The sequence below is a fragment of the Hoplias malabaricus genome, chromosome 11, assembly GCF_029633855.1.
Source record: "Hoplias malabaricus isolate fHopMal1 chromosome 11, fHopMal1.hap1, whole genome shotgun sequence".
Classification (NCBI taxonomy): domain Eukaryota; kingdom Metazoa; phylum Chordata; class Actinopteri; order Characiformes; family Erythrinidae; genus Hoplias; species Hoplias malabaricus.
Window position 1 is genome coordinate 8,760,943 of NC_089810.1, and position 16,497 is coordinate 8,777,439.

General features: G+C 41.9%; 1 protein-coding gene across 3 annotated transcripts in view; it reads right to left on the reverse strand.

Moving 5' to 3' along the window:
- Positions 1–111: 111 nt before the first annotated feature.
- megf11 (multiple EGF-like-domains 11) overlaps positions 112–16,497 on the reverse strand; it is a 147,742-nt gene continuing 131,356 nt past the window's right edge. For 2 of the 3 annotated variants that reach the window (XM_066684558.1, XM_066684557.1), the window contains 10 exons: positions 15,329–15,457; positions 14,126–14,254; positions 12,569–12,697; positions 12,299–12,427; positions 10,316–10,549; positions 9,062–9,180; positions 8,907–8,961; positions 4,694–4,753; positions 2,340–2,549; positions 112–1,944 (listed from right to left, as the gene is read on the reverse strand). In XM_066684558.1, the coding sequence (XP_066540655.1) occupies positions 1,769–1,944; positions 2,340–2,549; positions 4,694–4,753; positions 8,907–8,961; positions 9,062–9,180; positions 10,316–10,549; positions 12,299–12,427; positions 12,569–12,697; positions 14,126–14,254; positions 15,329–15,457 (1,370 nt within the window). In that variant the 3' untranslated portion in view covers positions 112–1,768. The remainder of the gene's footprint in view (positions 1,945–2,339; positions 2,550–4,693; positions 4,754–8,906; positions 8,962–9,061; positions 9,181–10,315; positions 10,550–12,298; positions 12,428–12,568; positions 12,698–14,125; positions 14,255–15,328; positions 15,458–16,497) is intronic. The other variant, XM_066684559.1, reaches the window with a different exon arrangement.

Genomic DNA, 16,497 nt, shown 5'->3' on the forward strand with positions numbered 1-16,497 from the left:
GAGAGGGTAAAAAAAATTTAAATAAAGTCATATCACAGATCGGAGGGCTACTGTCAAATGAGACTCGTTCACCATAAGCTTTATTTAGAATTTTTTTTTTTTTTTTAGGAAAACATTAAGCAGTGTCTAAATGACACAAAGAGGAAGTTATGAAAATGTGTTCACAACCAGCCCCCGTATGAGCTTAATGTAAACACACGGTCCTGCTCTGGGTGGCTGTACAATCTGCACGTGTGTCCCTCTCTTGTGTGATTGTCAGTATGTTATTGCTTTAGTGAGGGGTATGAAACTACACTTTAGAACACAGTAGAAAGTAAAACAGCAAAGCAAATCCACCGATCATAACATCAAAATAAGAGCAGTGTCTCTAACGGTGGCTCAGTGTAGGATTCTGAGATATGTCTACGGTCTTGGCCGGCCTGTGGTGGTGGTGATGATAAATCTTGGACATGAACGCTAACTTGCGCTATATATTTGAAATGTGTGCGGACAAATGGCAGAATCATGTGAAAATAAATAAGCGTCACATGGTGTAATTTGCTCATGCTTGACTTTTTGTTTAAACTTTACAATAGGAAGGAGAACAAAAGCATTACTAGTGCAAATAAATTACAAATAAATACACCATAAATACATAAATACAAAAGGAAACTCTTCCATAAGATCCACCCACTTGTATTTTGAGGATACAAAGAGAGAAATAAGAAAGGCAAAGGAAAAGAAGAAGCAAAAACAAATGAAACACTATAGTTTAAGGACTTGGAACACATTCACATGACATTATACCCTGCTAACTTCAAATATAACCATCCATAAAATACTTTGTATGAAACAGCAGGTTGACAGACTAGTACCATTAGTGACAGTGCACACGTTATATCGAGCTACGCTTGTTTTCATCACCCTCAGGTTTGGAACTTCCTCATGTATGTAGTTTAAAATCTTGTAAAGTCTCATACACTATAGTGTTATCAAAAGAAAACAAAACCCCAGAATGTTCTTAAAAACTCTTCTGTTGATAACTGTCTTTATACGACAAGAACTACTTACTATTTAACCATGCTTTGTCACTAAGGGATGGAGTCCTCATTATTTAACTAGTGAACGGTCAAGGTTGACGCTGCATCTGTGGCTGACAGTCCCCCTTAGATCCACACATGGGGTCTTGGGTCAGTAACTGTTCGACTGCTTGAGGGGGACAGATGACGACTGTTGCTTCTCCTGCTGTAAAGAGCTTGGGTCATCCGTCTGTGTGTATCTCTGAGACTATCTATATACACGAGAAACTCCCACGAATGCTCCCTCCACGGCTGAAGACGGCATATTTCATATCGTATTCTGGAACTGATCGACGTGACAGGGCCCGGCTGGCTCCACAATCTGTTTCAGTATATACAATTTGTTACAGAGTACTTCATGTTTTTGTGATTTCATCGCTTCTTCTCGGTTCAGTCTTTTCTGCACATAATGCAATCCTTTCATCCAGGAAACTGAATGGAGAGCGGTGGGTAATCGTTAGTATATTTCTCTGCCGTCAGTGCAAACCCACACAAGTCCAAGATCTGGTTTTTCTGGTACTGCTGCCTTTATATCCAGCCTTTAAGTCCATCTTCTCATGCATATGTGTGGGAGTGTGTGTGTGTGAGACAGAGAGAGAGAGAGAGAAAGAGAGAAAAACAAAGATCTGATGCGATTAAAAAAGATAAAGGACCTCCTGCAGAGTCTGGTGGTGGTGGTTGAATTGTGGAGGTAGGCAGAGGCTTGGGCTCTACAGCAGGGAGCTCGGGGGGCTGTCTGGGGGCGGTGGGGTGTGTGGAGGGCTGTGGCGCATGGGCAGGATGTCGTAGTGGCTGGGGATGTGGCTGTTCCGGGGCATGTCATATGGGTTCTGGGAGAACCCGGTCGCCAGGCCGTTGGGTCCCTGAAGAACGCTCACGGTGGGCTCTGGGAGAAGAGAAGGCAGTGGTTAAACGTCTGTGCAACTGATGTTGAATCCTGTTAGTAAACGTCTTATAGGAATATGTGAAAGAATATGCACTATGTCCAAAAGTTTGCAGACACCCCTGTGATAGATAATGACACGGATTCCCATCGTCAACTTGAAATCGAGCATTTGGCAGGTTGTTAGAACTGGAAAGGGATCTTGTTGAGATCATGCAGTGGAATTAGAAACCCGGGAAAGTGCACACAGTCCTTTTGAAAGGGTCTATACATAACACAACCTTGGCTCTAACAGAATTGAAACAAAATTCAGCATTAGCTCTAATACTCAGCTCTGAGTGTTGACATATCTGCCCTTGTTAGGACCTCCTGAGGGTCGCGAGGGTCTTCCCACTCACCCACGTCATAAATGTTCCTGCTGGCGGAGGTGAGGGTGGAGCTGGTGCTGGAGCAGAAGGTAAGGTCTCTGTGTGCAGGAGACTTCATCTCCACGTAGCTGTTCTCTGTGTGTTTGCAGGCTAAGCCAGGAGGGTCTCGGATGGTGGCATAGGGGTTCTCACTGTTCAGAGAACAGGAGCTGGAGCTGCACATAGATGTCTTGATGTAGTCTGCAGGCAGCACACAGAAACCAAATTACTGACAATAAGCCACCACAACAAACTGTGGGGATGTAGGCTTATTAGCTCTAATGATCTTCCTAGCTGCTTGGTGTTGGAACACTCCTGTGAGGATTTCATGGCATGCAGCTGTAAAGGTGTTAGTGAGAGCACTGACATTGGATGATTCATTTTGGAAAACAGAAGTCACTACTTCATCCTAAAGGACTTAAATGTGCTGCTTTAATCCAGAAAATGCAGTTCACGTGATTTATAAGCTAACACGGGTAGGGATTTACACCCCTCTAGCCTACGCTTGACCCTGGGCATCGTGACCTTAAACTCCTGTACAGCCGCTCCTGTCTCACTTCAATTCAAGCATTTTATTGGAGATTATACAAACTGTGCAGATTTGAATGTCCAAAATGGGTACATCTTGAAGGATCTGAATTCATGAATCCTAAGGGGTGTGTATAAACCTTTGGACATAGGGTTGTGTGCCTAAGGAAAAAGGATATATTTTCTTTGGCTCTTCAGTAAAATAAGCTGTAATTTTATTGCATACAGTTTATAAAGTAAGTCACTTATTTGTTACGATAACGTACTGTAATTTTACCCAAAAAGTGTCATAATAGAACTAGACATTGTAGATACAACTAGAAACAAACAACTGGGCTCTTTTGTATTTCCAGGAGAAACAGCCTGTGGATGTGGATTTCAAGAGTAAACAAAAGCAGAGACCCTACAGATATAAAACTGATCTTTCTTTCGTAGGAAAATCTGGAAAAAAAACAAAAAAAAACAACAACAACCAAAAGTATCTGGCCGATTGGATCACTATATGTTCAAGCCTCAAACTAGACCACTGGCCAAAAGACAAGCCTGGTTTCAATATTGGTTGAAAAAAAATATATAATTTAGTCTTAGCATATTTAATAGCTTATATATATATATATATATATATATATATATACAGGGGTTGGACAATGAAAGTGAAACTGGTTTTAGACCACAATAATTTATTATCATGGTGTAGGGCCTCCTTTTGCGGCCGATACAGCGTCAGTTCGTCTTGGGAATGACATACACAAGTCCTGCACAGTGGTCAGAGGGATTTGAAGCCATTCTTCTTGCAGGATAGTGGCCAGGTCTCTACGTGATGCTGGTGGAGGACAACGTTTCCTGACTCGCTCCTCCAAAACACCCCAAAGTGTCTCAATAATATTTAGATCTGGTGACTGTGCAGGCCATAGGAGATGTTCAACTTCACTTTCATGTTCATCAAACCACTCTTTCACCAGTCTCGCTGTGTGTATTGGTGCGTTGTCGTCCTGATACACGGCACCGCCTTCAGGACACAATGTTTGAACCATTGGATACACATGGTCTTACTGGTGCAATGTGCAGTAAATGAAGATTGGCCACCAGGCTGCTCCAATTTAGCCATGAAACCTCTCACACTACAATGACAGGTGTTTCAGTTTCATTGTCCAACCCCGTGTATGTATGTGTGTGTGTTTATAATTAAAACGGGCTGTTTGCAAAATAGAAGGAGGAAAAGTTAAAAACTAGATTATTATTACTGGAGTAGCGTGGTGGTCTTTTGGGTCAGTGGCAAAACTTTTGAAAGCTCCTTCACTGATCCGAGCTGATCCAGTGTAACCTACTGCAGCTCCCTTTGTCAGGCTGTTTACATCAGAACCGAGCCAACACTGGACCTGAGAGATCAATTTAAGGCGGCGGGTGTGTGAGCTCCACTGTGTGTGTGTCTGGAGGGCGAGGCTCCGGGGAGGCCAGGGATTCACATTAATCACAGCCACTGAGACACACACAGGCAGAGAGGGCTAAGGGCTCCAGGTCTTAAGTGGATGCTGTGGGCTGTCAGGAAACATGGTGGTCTCAATGTAACTGACCAACATAAAGGTCAAGAGGCAGAAAGCTTGAGGCTAGAGTGCATAGTTTACCCGTTTTCTTTCGAATAGGACTGTTAGGAACATGGCACACAGTTTAGCCTTTACAGGTACATAAAGTCACTGTCAAAAAAAAACCCCTCATCTCTGCATTCATTAAAAAATGTATAATTCCAGCCTGTTGCTTGATAAACAGACCAGGAGAAATGCTCTAATGATACAATATATAAGTCTGGGAGTCATTACCTTTAGCCATTCGAGTGGGTTTGTTGTCCCGCAGTGTTAGTGTATCTTCTCGTGTCACCCCTAATTAAGTGAAGCACACATATGAACAAATGATTATTACTGTATAATTAGTGATATTAAATAAATTGCATATAAGAGAAGCTAATTAAACATAAGGGCAATCTCCTCAAAAATGTCTGCATAATTAAACTGCCAAAAATGCATGCAAAGTCATACTGAGAGGTTTGGTGAGAAATGCGCCATTAGTGAGAAAATTACAGATTCTGAGTCTGTCAGTCTGTTCACAATGGTAGTGATAGGAACTAGACAGCTAAAGTGTTTAATGCCTCTGAAAGCCACATCACAGAAGGTTAATGTATGAACTGGTTCTGAATTCACTGCCTAAAGCCTGAGATACTGTTGTACAATTGTTTCACAAAGGATTAATAGAGAGAAACATGTGCATGACATTAGGAAATCATTCAATATACATTCAATATACTGAATGTTCAGTGGATTACGAACATTTACCATGTTTCTACACTCACTGACGTTGTAGATCTATAATCGCAGACTGTAGTCCACAGCAGTGCTGCTGGAGTTTTTAAAGCCCTCAGAGTCACTGCTGGAATCAGAGTAATCCACCAATCAAATACCCAGCCAACAGCATCCTTCGTTCACTGATGAAGGACAAGAGGACGACCAAAACAAACTGCAAAATCAGATGAGCTACAAGGTGGACCGACAAGGTAGGTGTGTCTAATCAGAGTGGATAATGTATTTAAAAAAAAAAAAAAACTCCAGCAGCACTACTTTGTCTGATCCACTCGGTACCAGCAAAACACATTACCACTATGTCAATGTCACTGCAGCGCTAAGTATGAGAAAGTATGCAGATAAACAGGTGGACTACAGTGTGAAATGGTAGAACTACAAAGACAAAGGTCAGTGGAGCTGATAAAATGGACAATAAGTGTAGAAACTAGGTAGGTATTCCTAATCCAGGGATTATTCATTCATTCATTCTTTATCTGTAACCCTTATCCAGTTCAGGGTCGCGGTGGGTCCAGAGCCTACCTGGAATCATTGGGCGCAAGGCGGGAATACACCCTGGAGGGGGCGCCAGTCCTTCACAGGGCAACACACACACATTCACTCACACACTCACACCTACGGACACTTTTGAGTCTAATCCAGGGATTAGTCTGTGTATATTGTTATATATCTATATTTGAGATATTGTCACCCCAGGTTCCTATCACCAATGTCTTTCAAAACATTTCCACACTGCACCATTTGACATTAGACCACTCAGAATTTTACACCTCATTGTTTTAATTACGAGGATTTTTTGAAAACCTGGTGTTCCCCTTTAACTTGAACACTTTCCAAGTTATCTAGAAACTATGATACAATCTTATGTAACTGAATAACAGAAGGGATCCCAAAGGTCTTTAAGGGCAGCACTATAATCAGCAAAGGCCCTGACAGGCCCTTGGTTTCTGCACAGTTCCTAATAAAAGACCTGGGCGAGCTTAAGGGGAAAGCCAATCTGAACTACAAGGATTTGTCATTTAAAGAAGAGCTTTCTGATCTAAGCAGAAATGACCATCTATTCCTGTGGCACAAGTGCTGACGCACACACTGTGCAAGAGATTGTTGGTGCACAGAGCTAATGTAGTTATTGAAGTGCTTGTTCTTGCAGTGGTTCTGAATGTAAATATTGCTTCATATCCGCATACACACTGCAACTGTATTTCCCTTATGGGCGCTACATTCCTGCTCAGCTCAGAGACTGTTTATTACTCAGAGGGGGAACGAAAACTCAGAGGACTGTATAGCTGACTACAACACACTCCAATCCCATCGGCCAAATTCACTTCAGCTGCAACACGAGAGCTCAGTTGTAACATGTTGTAAGAATGTATTAAAAAAAAAAAGCCCTTGAATTGAACTCTAGGAGCTAATTATGCTAAGGCAGTGTACACGCCACAAGAATAGAACCACTGTCAAGTGAAGTCAATAACCGTGACCATATCTTTAAAACGCCACCTGTCAAGGGCTGGGATATATTAGGCAGTATGTGAACAGTCTGTTGTTGAATTTAATGTTGGAAGCAAGAAAATTTAATTTAATTAGGTTTTGGTCAAGTTATCTGCGGATGGTTAATTCCTAGTAAAAGTGGTTAGTCATGGATGCCCATGTGATAGACCAGTAGAGCCCTATACACAGTAAGCTGTGATGCACTGTGTGTTGTGATCCATTTCTATCAGAGTCAGCTTTAACTATTTCAACAGTGTGCGCTACAGTAGCTATTCCGTGGGTTCAGACCAGACAGGCTAGCCTTATCTCTTCAAGGACATCAGTGAGCCTTGGGTGCCCATGACCCTGTTGCCAGTTCACAGGTTTACATTCCTTGGACCACTTTTGATAGGTACTAACCACTGCGTACTGGGAACAACTCACAAGACCTGCTGTTTTGGAAAAACTCTGACCAAAACATTATTTGGCCCTTGTTGAAGTGGTTCAGATTCTTATGTGCACACATTACACATTTCTACAACTTACTCAGCCTCAAGAACTGACTGTTCACATGCTGACTTTAGTATAATATTAAGAATGTAAACTTCACCTCGAGCTGGTCGTCCCTTCTGATAAAAATATATGAGAATTTACTTTGCTTCCTGCTTTCAGAATAAATATGCTGTGTGGGAACATGATAATGCCCTGGTTATCAACCATTTACACAAGTCTAAAGTGCCCTTTGTTTATCCTTTATTCTACACTGTTTAACATTTGCAGTTTACAGTGTACCACTAAGACGAGGCATTTTTTAGGAGGCTTCTGGGAGCATATATTACTGTGCAAAAGAACACCATTTTGTTCAATATTCAGTAAAACAGGCATTAAATACATGTTACTCGAATGAAATATCTGAGGAGATTTGTTAAGATTATCCACTTGCAAAAGCAAAGAAACTACAATAAAAGAAAAACAAGCAGTGGCTAAAACTGGAGTTTAGAGATGCTAATTATCTGAAAGCCTGACAGCCATACAACACCTGGTTCACCAACAAAACTGTGAGAATGTGTAGCTGTCAAAACTGTTACTGGGAAAAGAAAACAGACAAGAAGAAATAATTTCCCATTCAAACCAAAAAGCTGCTGGTAATCTGTGGCCACCTCTGAGCCCAGAATTGAATTCCACTGAATGTGTTTGGGAGTACTTGGATTCCAAACACAAACACAATCTGTATAGCTGTAAAAGTTTCAGTGTAAAGTTCTTTTAAATACTGTTTTTCTGGCACTAAAACATACTGACCATAAAGATTTGTATAAATAAAAGATGGTCTCTGACTTTTAGTCAGAGCTGTAGTTTACATTACTGTCTCACAACAGATTCTCAGGAAAATGGAGCAAATGCAATTAGAATTTATTTTAGAAAACAAAGCAAAATGCACAAGAAAACGTAGACTAATTCCATTTTTTTGCAAGAATTCCTTTTGAATACTGGGATCTTTCCTTTAAATAAGACACTGCAGTTGTACCACAGAGAAAATGATGCCGTGTTTCATTGCAGTCAGGTGGTCCTACTGCCTCCCTGCCTGAACTTGTGGTCTTGGGTCGTGTAATTTTAGTTCCTGGGAGGGTGGGCTGCTGAGGCTGATGGAAATACCCAACCCTGAGCTCGAATCCCCACTGGCCTCGTATGTGCTGCGGCAGCCTTATCATCTGGCCTGCACCCGGACATAATGGGGTGAGGGGCCTCGAGAGGAGGGGCACTACACTAATGAGTTCCCTGCTCTCCCTGGCGCAATGACCCTGGGTAATGTAGGCTGAGAAGGACTTCCTTTTTTTTTGTTTGTGTGTGTGTGAGAGAGAGATATATAGAGAATACCTACAGTGAGGACCTATTAAAACCACAGCAGGGGAGGTCACATGCAAGTGCCGGAAGCTTCTATTAGTACAAAACACTTGGCATCACTGCTGTTCAGTGGAGGATGACCGGCACTCACACAGCATCTATAGCGCCTGGAGAGCCACTAGTGTACATAGCGACACGGAAAACTCATTTCATTCTTCAGTACGTTTGTGTCCGCTTTGTGTCAGGAGATGTGGTGGGTGTTGTGGGTTTGAGGTAACATGGTAACAATCTGTTTTGAATTTCTATGAGCATTTCTGCATGCATGGCACTCTCACACAGTGATAAAAAAAGAGGTGGCATAGAGACTCACCGAGGTCATTCAGATTGCAGTATGCTCTCCATTCTGTGCTGTTCCTGTCTGCTTTCTGTCATAAACCAATGAAAACACTTTGATTAATTACTTTCAAGGTCTTTTTCATAATCATAAAAAGGTCAGGGATATATGGAGCGTGTATCTGTGCTTGCCTTCAGTGTAAGTGTGCCGTCCAGGTTGTTGGTGTTGGATGAGGGCCCGGTGCACTGGGCCACAGTGTGGTAGCTGGGGTTGGAGAAGCACTGACCACTGCTACTGCTCTGAGATGTTTCTGACAGAGAGAGAAGCACACACACAAAATGTGTTGTTAGTTTAAAAGGCACATCCCTCTTGTATCTGTAGCCAGTAGCTGGCAAGTACACCAGGGACGTGGACATCTATCTATTCCAACTATCTAGCCTATCAATTATCCTGCACAAATGTATATCAATGCCACCAGACCAAAAGAGAGCCATATTTCTGAGAAAGGGGATGTTTTGATAGCTTGATATTGTTTGTATCAGCTGGTACTATAGTCAGCACCTAGGTTAGTACAGGAAGGAAAAGGATAGGACAGAATATTGAATCTGGGTTTGACAGAATGTCGAGAAGACAAAAAAAGTATTAGAAATTTCAAAGCAAAGCTGCTAATGTTCCCTGAACAATAGTTTTAAGAAACTTAAGACTACAACCTTATTACTGTGTTTAAAATTACTTGGAACATTAGAATAACTTGTACTTTATAGTTGTTTTAAATGCAAATAGCTTAGTGTAATGTACTGGGAAGCACAGATGACTTTAGTCTTCAAAGTGGCATTCTGGGGTTCAATTCCCTGCTTTGGTAAACACATCACACTAAACCAGTATGCATCCCTGGGCAAGACTCCTAACATTACAGTCACCTACCCCCGTAACATGATTGTGACTGCTCTTTAATTACAGTACTGTATATGCAGGGTGTACATGATGTAACAGCCACTTAGTGTAGGCACAAGGTAGGCGAACTTAACAAGCTGCCAACTCAGCGTAGAACTATAAAACTATTCAAAACACAGAGTCACAAAGAGACTTTGCATCTAAACAGTAACTATCCTGCTCTGTCACTGCCCTGTCTCTGAGGATAAAATGCTACTCTTGCAAAATGCAAAATCCAATCTTGCACCAGGCACAAAGGCTGAGTTATGATGCATAGAGCAACAGACCCGGCACACACATCGACAAGAAAGGCCTTGATATCATTTGCACAGTGAAGACAGTAAAAATCCTGAGGCTGAGTTAATGAAACTTCATGCAACATTCACAACAGTGTACTGCAAGATTCCTCAGCCTCGCTAATGATCAAAGCAGGTAAAGCGAGGCGCAGGGGTTTTGAGGGCGTTTTGATGAGTAGCGAGTTGTTGGGTTGTTGTCTCAGTGGGGCTTCTCACCAGAGAGCGAGTAGTCCGTGTTGGTGATACGCAGGGCTGGTGTGTAGGACACGCTGGGCATGTCCTGACCCTTGTCCCTTTGCCGCTGCCTGTACCACACAAACAGGCTGAGCATGGCCATGATGATGAGAAGGAGGAAGATGATGCCCATGACGGCGCCGGCTGACTGGCGCTCGGAGCTCAGGGCTGGGCTGATCTTAGTGTAGGGATTCAGCTCCTCCATCATTAGGGCCGCTGACATACATAAACACACACATAAACAGAAATTGTTAATTTATAAATAAGATCTGTCGGTTTATTACGTGCCAGCTGCCAATTTCTCAAAGTGCGTCCATAAATTTTAAACTAGCTACACAAATGTCTGTTTAGCCCAGCGTCCTTTCTCTGCACTCTTTCTAGATTCTGGATTAACTTCTGCCTGAGGTCAGGACGTTTTAGAGGGTAGATACATCCAATGACAGCAGATTGAAGGGTATTTTCTGTCTCTGCCTGTGTCTGCGTGGGTTTCCTCCGGATGACTGTCTGTGAGGAGTGTGGTGTGTTCTCCCTGTGTCTGCGTGGGTTTCCTCCGGATGACTGTCTGTGAGGAGTGTGGTGTGTTCTCCCTGTGTCTGCTCCGGTTTCCTCCCACAGTCCAAAAACACACGTTGGTAGGTGGATTGGCGACTCAAAAGTGTCCGAGAGTGAGAGTGAATGTGTGTGTGTCTGTGTTGCCCTGTGGGTTTCCTAACACAGTCCAAAAACACAGGTTGGTAGGTGGATTGGCAACTCAAAAGTGTCCGTAGATGTGAGTGAATGTGTGTGTGGGTCTGTGTTGCCCTGTGAAGGACCAGTGCCCCCTCCAGGGTGTATTCCCACCATGTGCCCAATGAGGTAGGCTCTGGACCCCCCGCGACCCTGAACTGGATAAGGGTTACAGATAATGAATGAATATTCAAAGTGATTTGATGTAATTGTAGAGAGGTTTGACAGTCCACATATCTTTAAAATAGTGACGAGAGGAACTAGAGTGGTTATGTTTGACTGCAAATACAACTATCTTCTCTCTATTAAACACAACCAGCAAAACTGCATTTCTCTTTTGCGTTTTATTTATAATATTAATGATGAAAAAACAGAGGCAATACTGTAACAAGGACATACTTTCATTAACATATAACACTGCCTGCCATTTTAATGGGGCTACCCTTTCTGGCTAATCACATTTCTTTAGTGGAAGCAGAGCATGTTCCTAACTGCAAGTGAGAGTGAACACATGAGAAACTGTGTGAGTGAATGAGTGTTTGAGTGAGTTACCACATAGTTCCATGAGGTTCTCTGCATCTACAAAAAAGGTTTCCTTTGGACACCATTTCTCAAACAATTCCCTGAATGCACCAAACCAACTTAAAACGTGCATATTTAAAAGTTTTATGCCCTGAATTTAAACCACTGCGGAACTATGTTGCAAACATTAGACACTGCATTAATTACTTACACTCTGATTCTCTTCCTCTAGAATGAAGCTTTTCTCATTGAACTAGTCTGAGTATTTACATCCTAATGATTCAATTAAGCCATCTCTCATTTCTCTAACTGTTCTTCTTCAAGTAATCAACAAGTCATTATACCGACACCTAGTGTCCTGGATGTGTCAGAGCTTCTGTACTAAACCGTTGCTCGTTGGAGCATAGTCTGCTTCATTCAAGGGACCAAAAAGCAGTTAGATTCTTAATCATGTTAGAGTTGCAATTTAGTGAAAAAAAAAAGAAAATTGATTGCTCCTTTTTTGTACTAAAATTACTTTTAGATTCACTTAATTACAAGAAGAAAATCCAAAAGAGTGTAATATTCCTCTTGTTATACAGAATTGATTTAATTAGACACCATCTACACTGTCCACCAATGGAACACTATGTGTACCTAACAAACTGGAAGCTAGAAACTGGATGAATAAGATTAAATGTGTGTGTGTGTGTGTGTGTGTGTGTGTGTTGTCATTACCCTGGTCACAGCGAATCCCTTTGTATCCAGGGCTGCAGTAACAAGTTCCAGTCACATAGTCACAGGTGGCGTTGTTCATACACTCACACAGCTGCTGACACCCATAGCCAAATGTTCCAGGGGGACACTCTAAAGCAATATAACACAGATACACAGCTAAATTTCTGTGGATATGGATCACACATACTTTCATTAGAAGATTACTGTTGGATTTGAAGAACGGGTGAACCTAAAAATTCTTTAACGCTCACACTCAACGCTGTCACTCACTTTGCTCACAGCTGCCTCCGATGAAGCCAGTTCGGCAGGCACACTGACCAGTGATGTGGTCACAGTCTGCTCCATTCTGACAGCGGCACACTTCAGCACAGTCTCGCCCATAGAAGCCTGAGGGGCATCCTGAGTGAGAGCGAGATCAAGAGAGAGAGAGAAAGAGAAAACTTGAGCAAAGAGAATAATTTCATAACTTTCAAAATAATGTGAAGAAAAATATTAGGCAACGACAGCCGATATACTTTAGTTTAGGTTGCTTCAAAAAACATAAACAACAACAAACAGTATCTGTTTCAGAATGAATTTCTAACTCAACATCAAACTAATAGGAGACTTCTGTGTGGCGAGAGGATGGAGAAGAATTCAAACCAGAATACACTACAGCTGCTGTAAAGCAGAGAGGGGGAAAATGTGGGGCTGTTTTTTCTAAAAATGGTGTTGGGCAGTGTGTGCCTACTGATTACATTATGAACTTGGACGTGCACTATGGATTGAAAACTGTAGAATCCTTTAAAGAAATTGTTCCGAAGCCGAAGAATTGATTTTACTATTTAGGAATAATCTGTTCAAATTTAAATTTGTTTCCAAACTATGTAAACATTTTAAAGGAGGACACACAAGTCCAAATACTTTTTTTAGACCAAATTACAAAGCTGATCTCCTTTAAAAGTACTAAATATAAGTGTATTTTAGACTAAACAGCAGCTGCTAATGATGACACTATTAAAAACTCCTTGTTAGTCTGGGTTTAGGCCTAATCAGGGTCTGGGACAAAATTTACTGACTCTATTAACAGTCTTGAACATGAGAGTCTACATTATCAAAGCCTGTACAACCAGACGGCACACAACAGTGTAATTATTTAACATCTATTTAAGCATATGGGTTAATTACAATGCATTAGAAGAGAAGTCCTTTGCTCTGCTTTAGACGTTCCCATACATACACAGTTCACGCTGTGAGGACACTAAGCTAATGAGCCCATTGGAGCAAAAAAAAACATTGCAGCAAAACACAAACTGATTTCATCATCCTTCGTGTAAAATGGAGCACGCAACGCTGCTGATATGAAAAATGAATGAAAACACAGTGGAAACAAAAGAGGTTTTGTCAAGATTATATAAATGATTGATTTAATGACCATGGGTGACAGATTACTGTCAAATGAAAGGCTACAGTTAAGACAGTTGCTTGCACCATTTGGACACCGCTGGCATATTTATTGTGATGTGAGAAAGGTGAAATTGCAGTGTAATATGTGGTTTGTATGAAAATTACTTTTGTATTTCAGGGCTGTTCTGTGCCATTCCAGATGCCGACTAAAATGATCTTTTGAATTTGTTTCCTTTTTGATTGATAGTGTCTTGATGCAATTCCAACAGAGTGCCAGCAGGTGTCGCTGTTTGACTGCAAGTTATGTGAGGACGTTTGAACCTGAACGCTGGTTTATTAGGTCTACTGCGTGTATGAGAAGTCTCTGTGTGTGTGTGTGTGTGTGTGTGTGAGAGAGAGAGAGAGAGAGAGAGAGAGAGAGAGAGATGGAGGGAGACTCACGCTGTGTGCAGTAGAGGCCTGTCCACCCGGGGCTGCACCTGCACTCTCCATCATAGGGACTACACTGGGCTCCGTTGTGACAGTTACATGAGTTGAGGCAGTCAGGGCCCCACTGCCCTATGGGACACACTGCAGACACCACAAAAACTGTCAAATAAAGGCTTTCTCTTTTTCTGCAATCAGGACAAAACTTTGTATCTCCGTTTCTCATTTTCTAAGATGACTTGAAAATGCAGTTGTTTCTGCTGTGTGAAAACGTCCTGATGGACGACTTGGAATAAATTATTTCATCATTCATTTCCTTTAAGAAATATCCTTTCCGTCTTTACCTTTCCAAAGTTAAGAATGGCCTTTCTATCTCCTGTACACTTACTATCCTGGAGATACAAGGTTGTATCCCAGCAGTGACAATAAGCTCAAACACTTAAAAACCTGTAAATAAAGAATCAAAACACAAAATAGGCCTAAATATAGAAACAGCACCTTGTATATTCTCTATCAATGTGTGTAAACCACTCAATACTCCTTGTCTTTTTAAAATGCAGCACTTTGTCAAGAGAGAATGTAAATCACACCACAACATCAGAATCGCTTGCGAAATCAGGAGAGATGATTTAAACCTAATGTGGTATGTGCCACAAGCCAAGAAAAATATCAACACTACTTAAAAAAAATCTCACATGCTCCCCCTCGCTTTTCAATACAAAGAATGAAACTGTCACTGAAAGAAATATTCTTCACTTGTGCATCTTTTCACCTCAGCATAAATAAAGGGCTAGCCACTGCCTCCAGTAGTGGGCTATAAATTCTGCAAGGCATTGTGGCTCTCGGCTCAGTTTCATATCTCTACTCCGGAGCTGTGTAAATCATTGAGAGTGTGCGAGGAGGTAATTTATGGAGGAAACGGTCGGTTTCCATCAGCGGTGCTTGTGGGTCATTTTGGAATGAATTATGGCCGTGATGATGATTTACGCGCTGACATTACATAAGGTGGACATAGGAGAGGATACAAGAATGAGAATGAAAGAAAGGGAATAAGGGAAAAAAGACGAAGGGAGGGAGAGCAAGGCAGACAGGGATAGAGGGAGACAACAGAGAGACAGAAATAGAGATAGTGTGAAGGAAGCTGAGAGAAAGAAGGAGAGAGGGAGAGAGAGAAAGAGAGGATCTGCAGAATATTCAGGAAACTTAATTTATTCATACTCTGTGAACAGTCATCTCCAATCCAGCCAGGGAAGCACTGGCAGGAGCCATCAATGGGGTTGCAGGTGCCGTTGTTGGTGCAGGAACACAATTCAGCGCAGGCCTTTCCATACCGACCGCTGGGACACACTGAAGACAAACACAGCATACACATTTAGTTAAAAACTACACTACAGTATTACACTGACCACTACTGAGTGTACATCCATTTAGTTTAAAGATAAGACAGAATACTACTGGTCCCCAAAGATAAACATTCATTCATTATCTGTAAGCGCTTATCCAATTCAGGGTCGCGGTGGGTCCAGAGCCTACCTGGAATCATTGGGCGCAAGGCAGGAATACACCCTGGAGGGGGCGCCAGTCCTTCACAGGGCAACACACATTCACACCTACGGACACTTTTTAGTCGCCAATCCACCTACCAACGTGTGTTTTTGGACTGTGGGAGGAAACCGGAGCACCCGGAGGAAACCCACGTGGACACGGGGAGAACACACCAACTCCTCACAGACAGTCACCCGGGGTGGGAAATCGAACCCACAACCTCCAGGCCCCTGGAGCTGTGTGACTGTCACACTACCTGCTGCGCCACCGTGTCGCCCAAAGATAAATATGACTTGGATAAACATTATTGTTACAGAGACCACCCTCTCATTTTTTTCATTTACAAATGGCCTTAGAACTATTTACTCATAACTAAGTTACTCATTTTTCAGCATCAGCCAAATAGAAGAAGACATATTAAAAATACATCCAGTTTGCCTTTAATACATCATTCATTTCAGATATTATTCCATGCATAAATGTATTCTTATATGTAGGTTTTACTTTCATTTTCTCACAATCCAAGCAATCCCTGCTACAATTTGAAATTCATCTGTCCATAAATCCTTACTCCACATTTCAGGTGTCCAGTTTTGGTAACCAAGTGCGAATGTTCTTTGCTTCTGTATGTATGTATTTTTCTCAGTTTTAGCTTTTTTATGGAAACATAATAACAGGAATACCTCTGAGAAATGGTTTTCTTGATTTCAGTATAAAGTATGGAAAGTTTAGACTTGCACAAGTGTGCACTGAAATAAAATAAAAGTAATTACTGTTGGGGCAGCACAGTGGTTCTGCAGGGAGTGCTGCTGTCACACACCTCCAGCGTTCTGAGGTTTGGG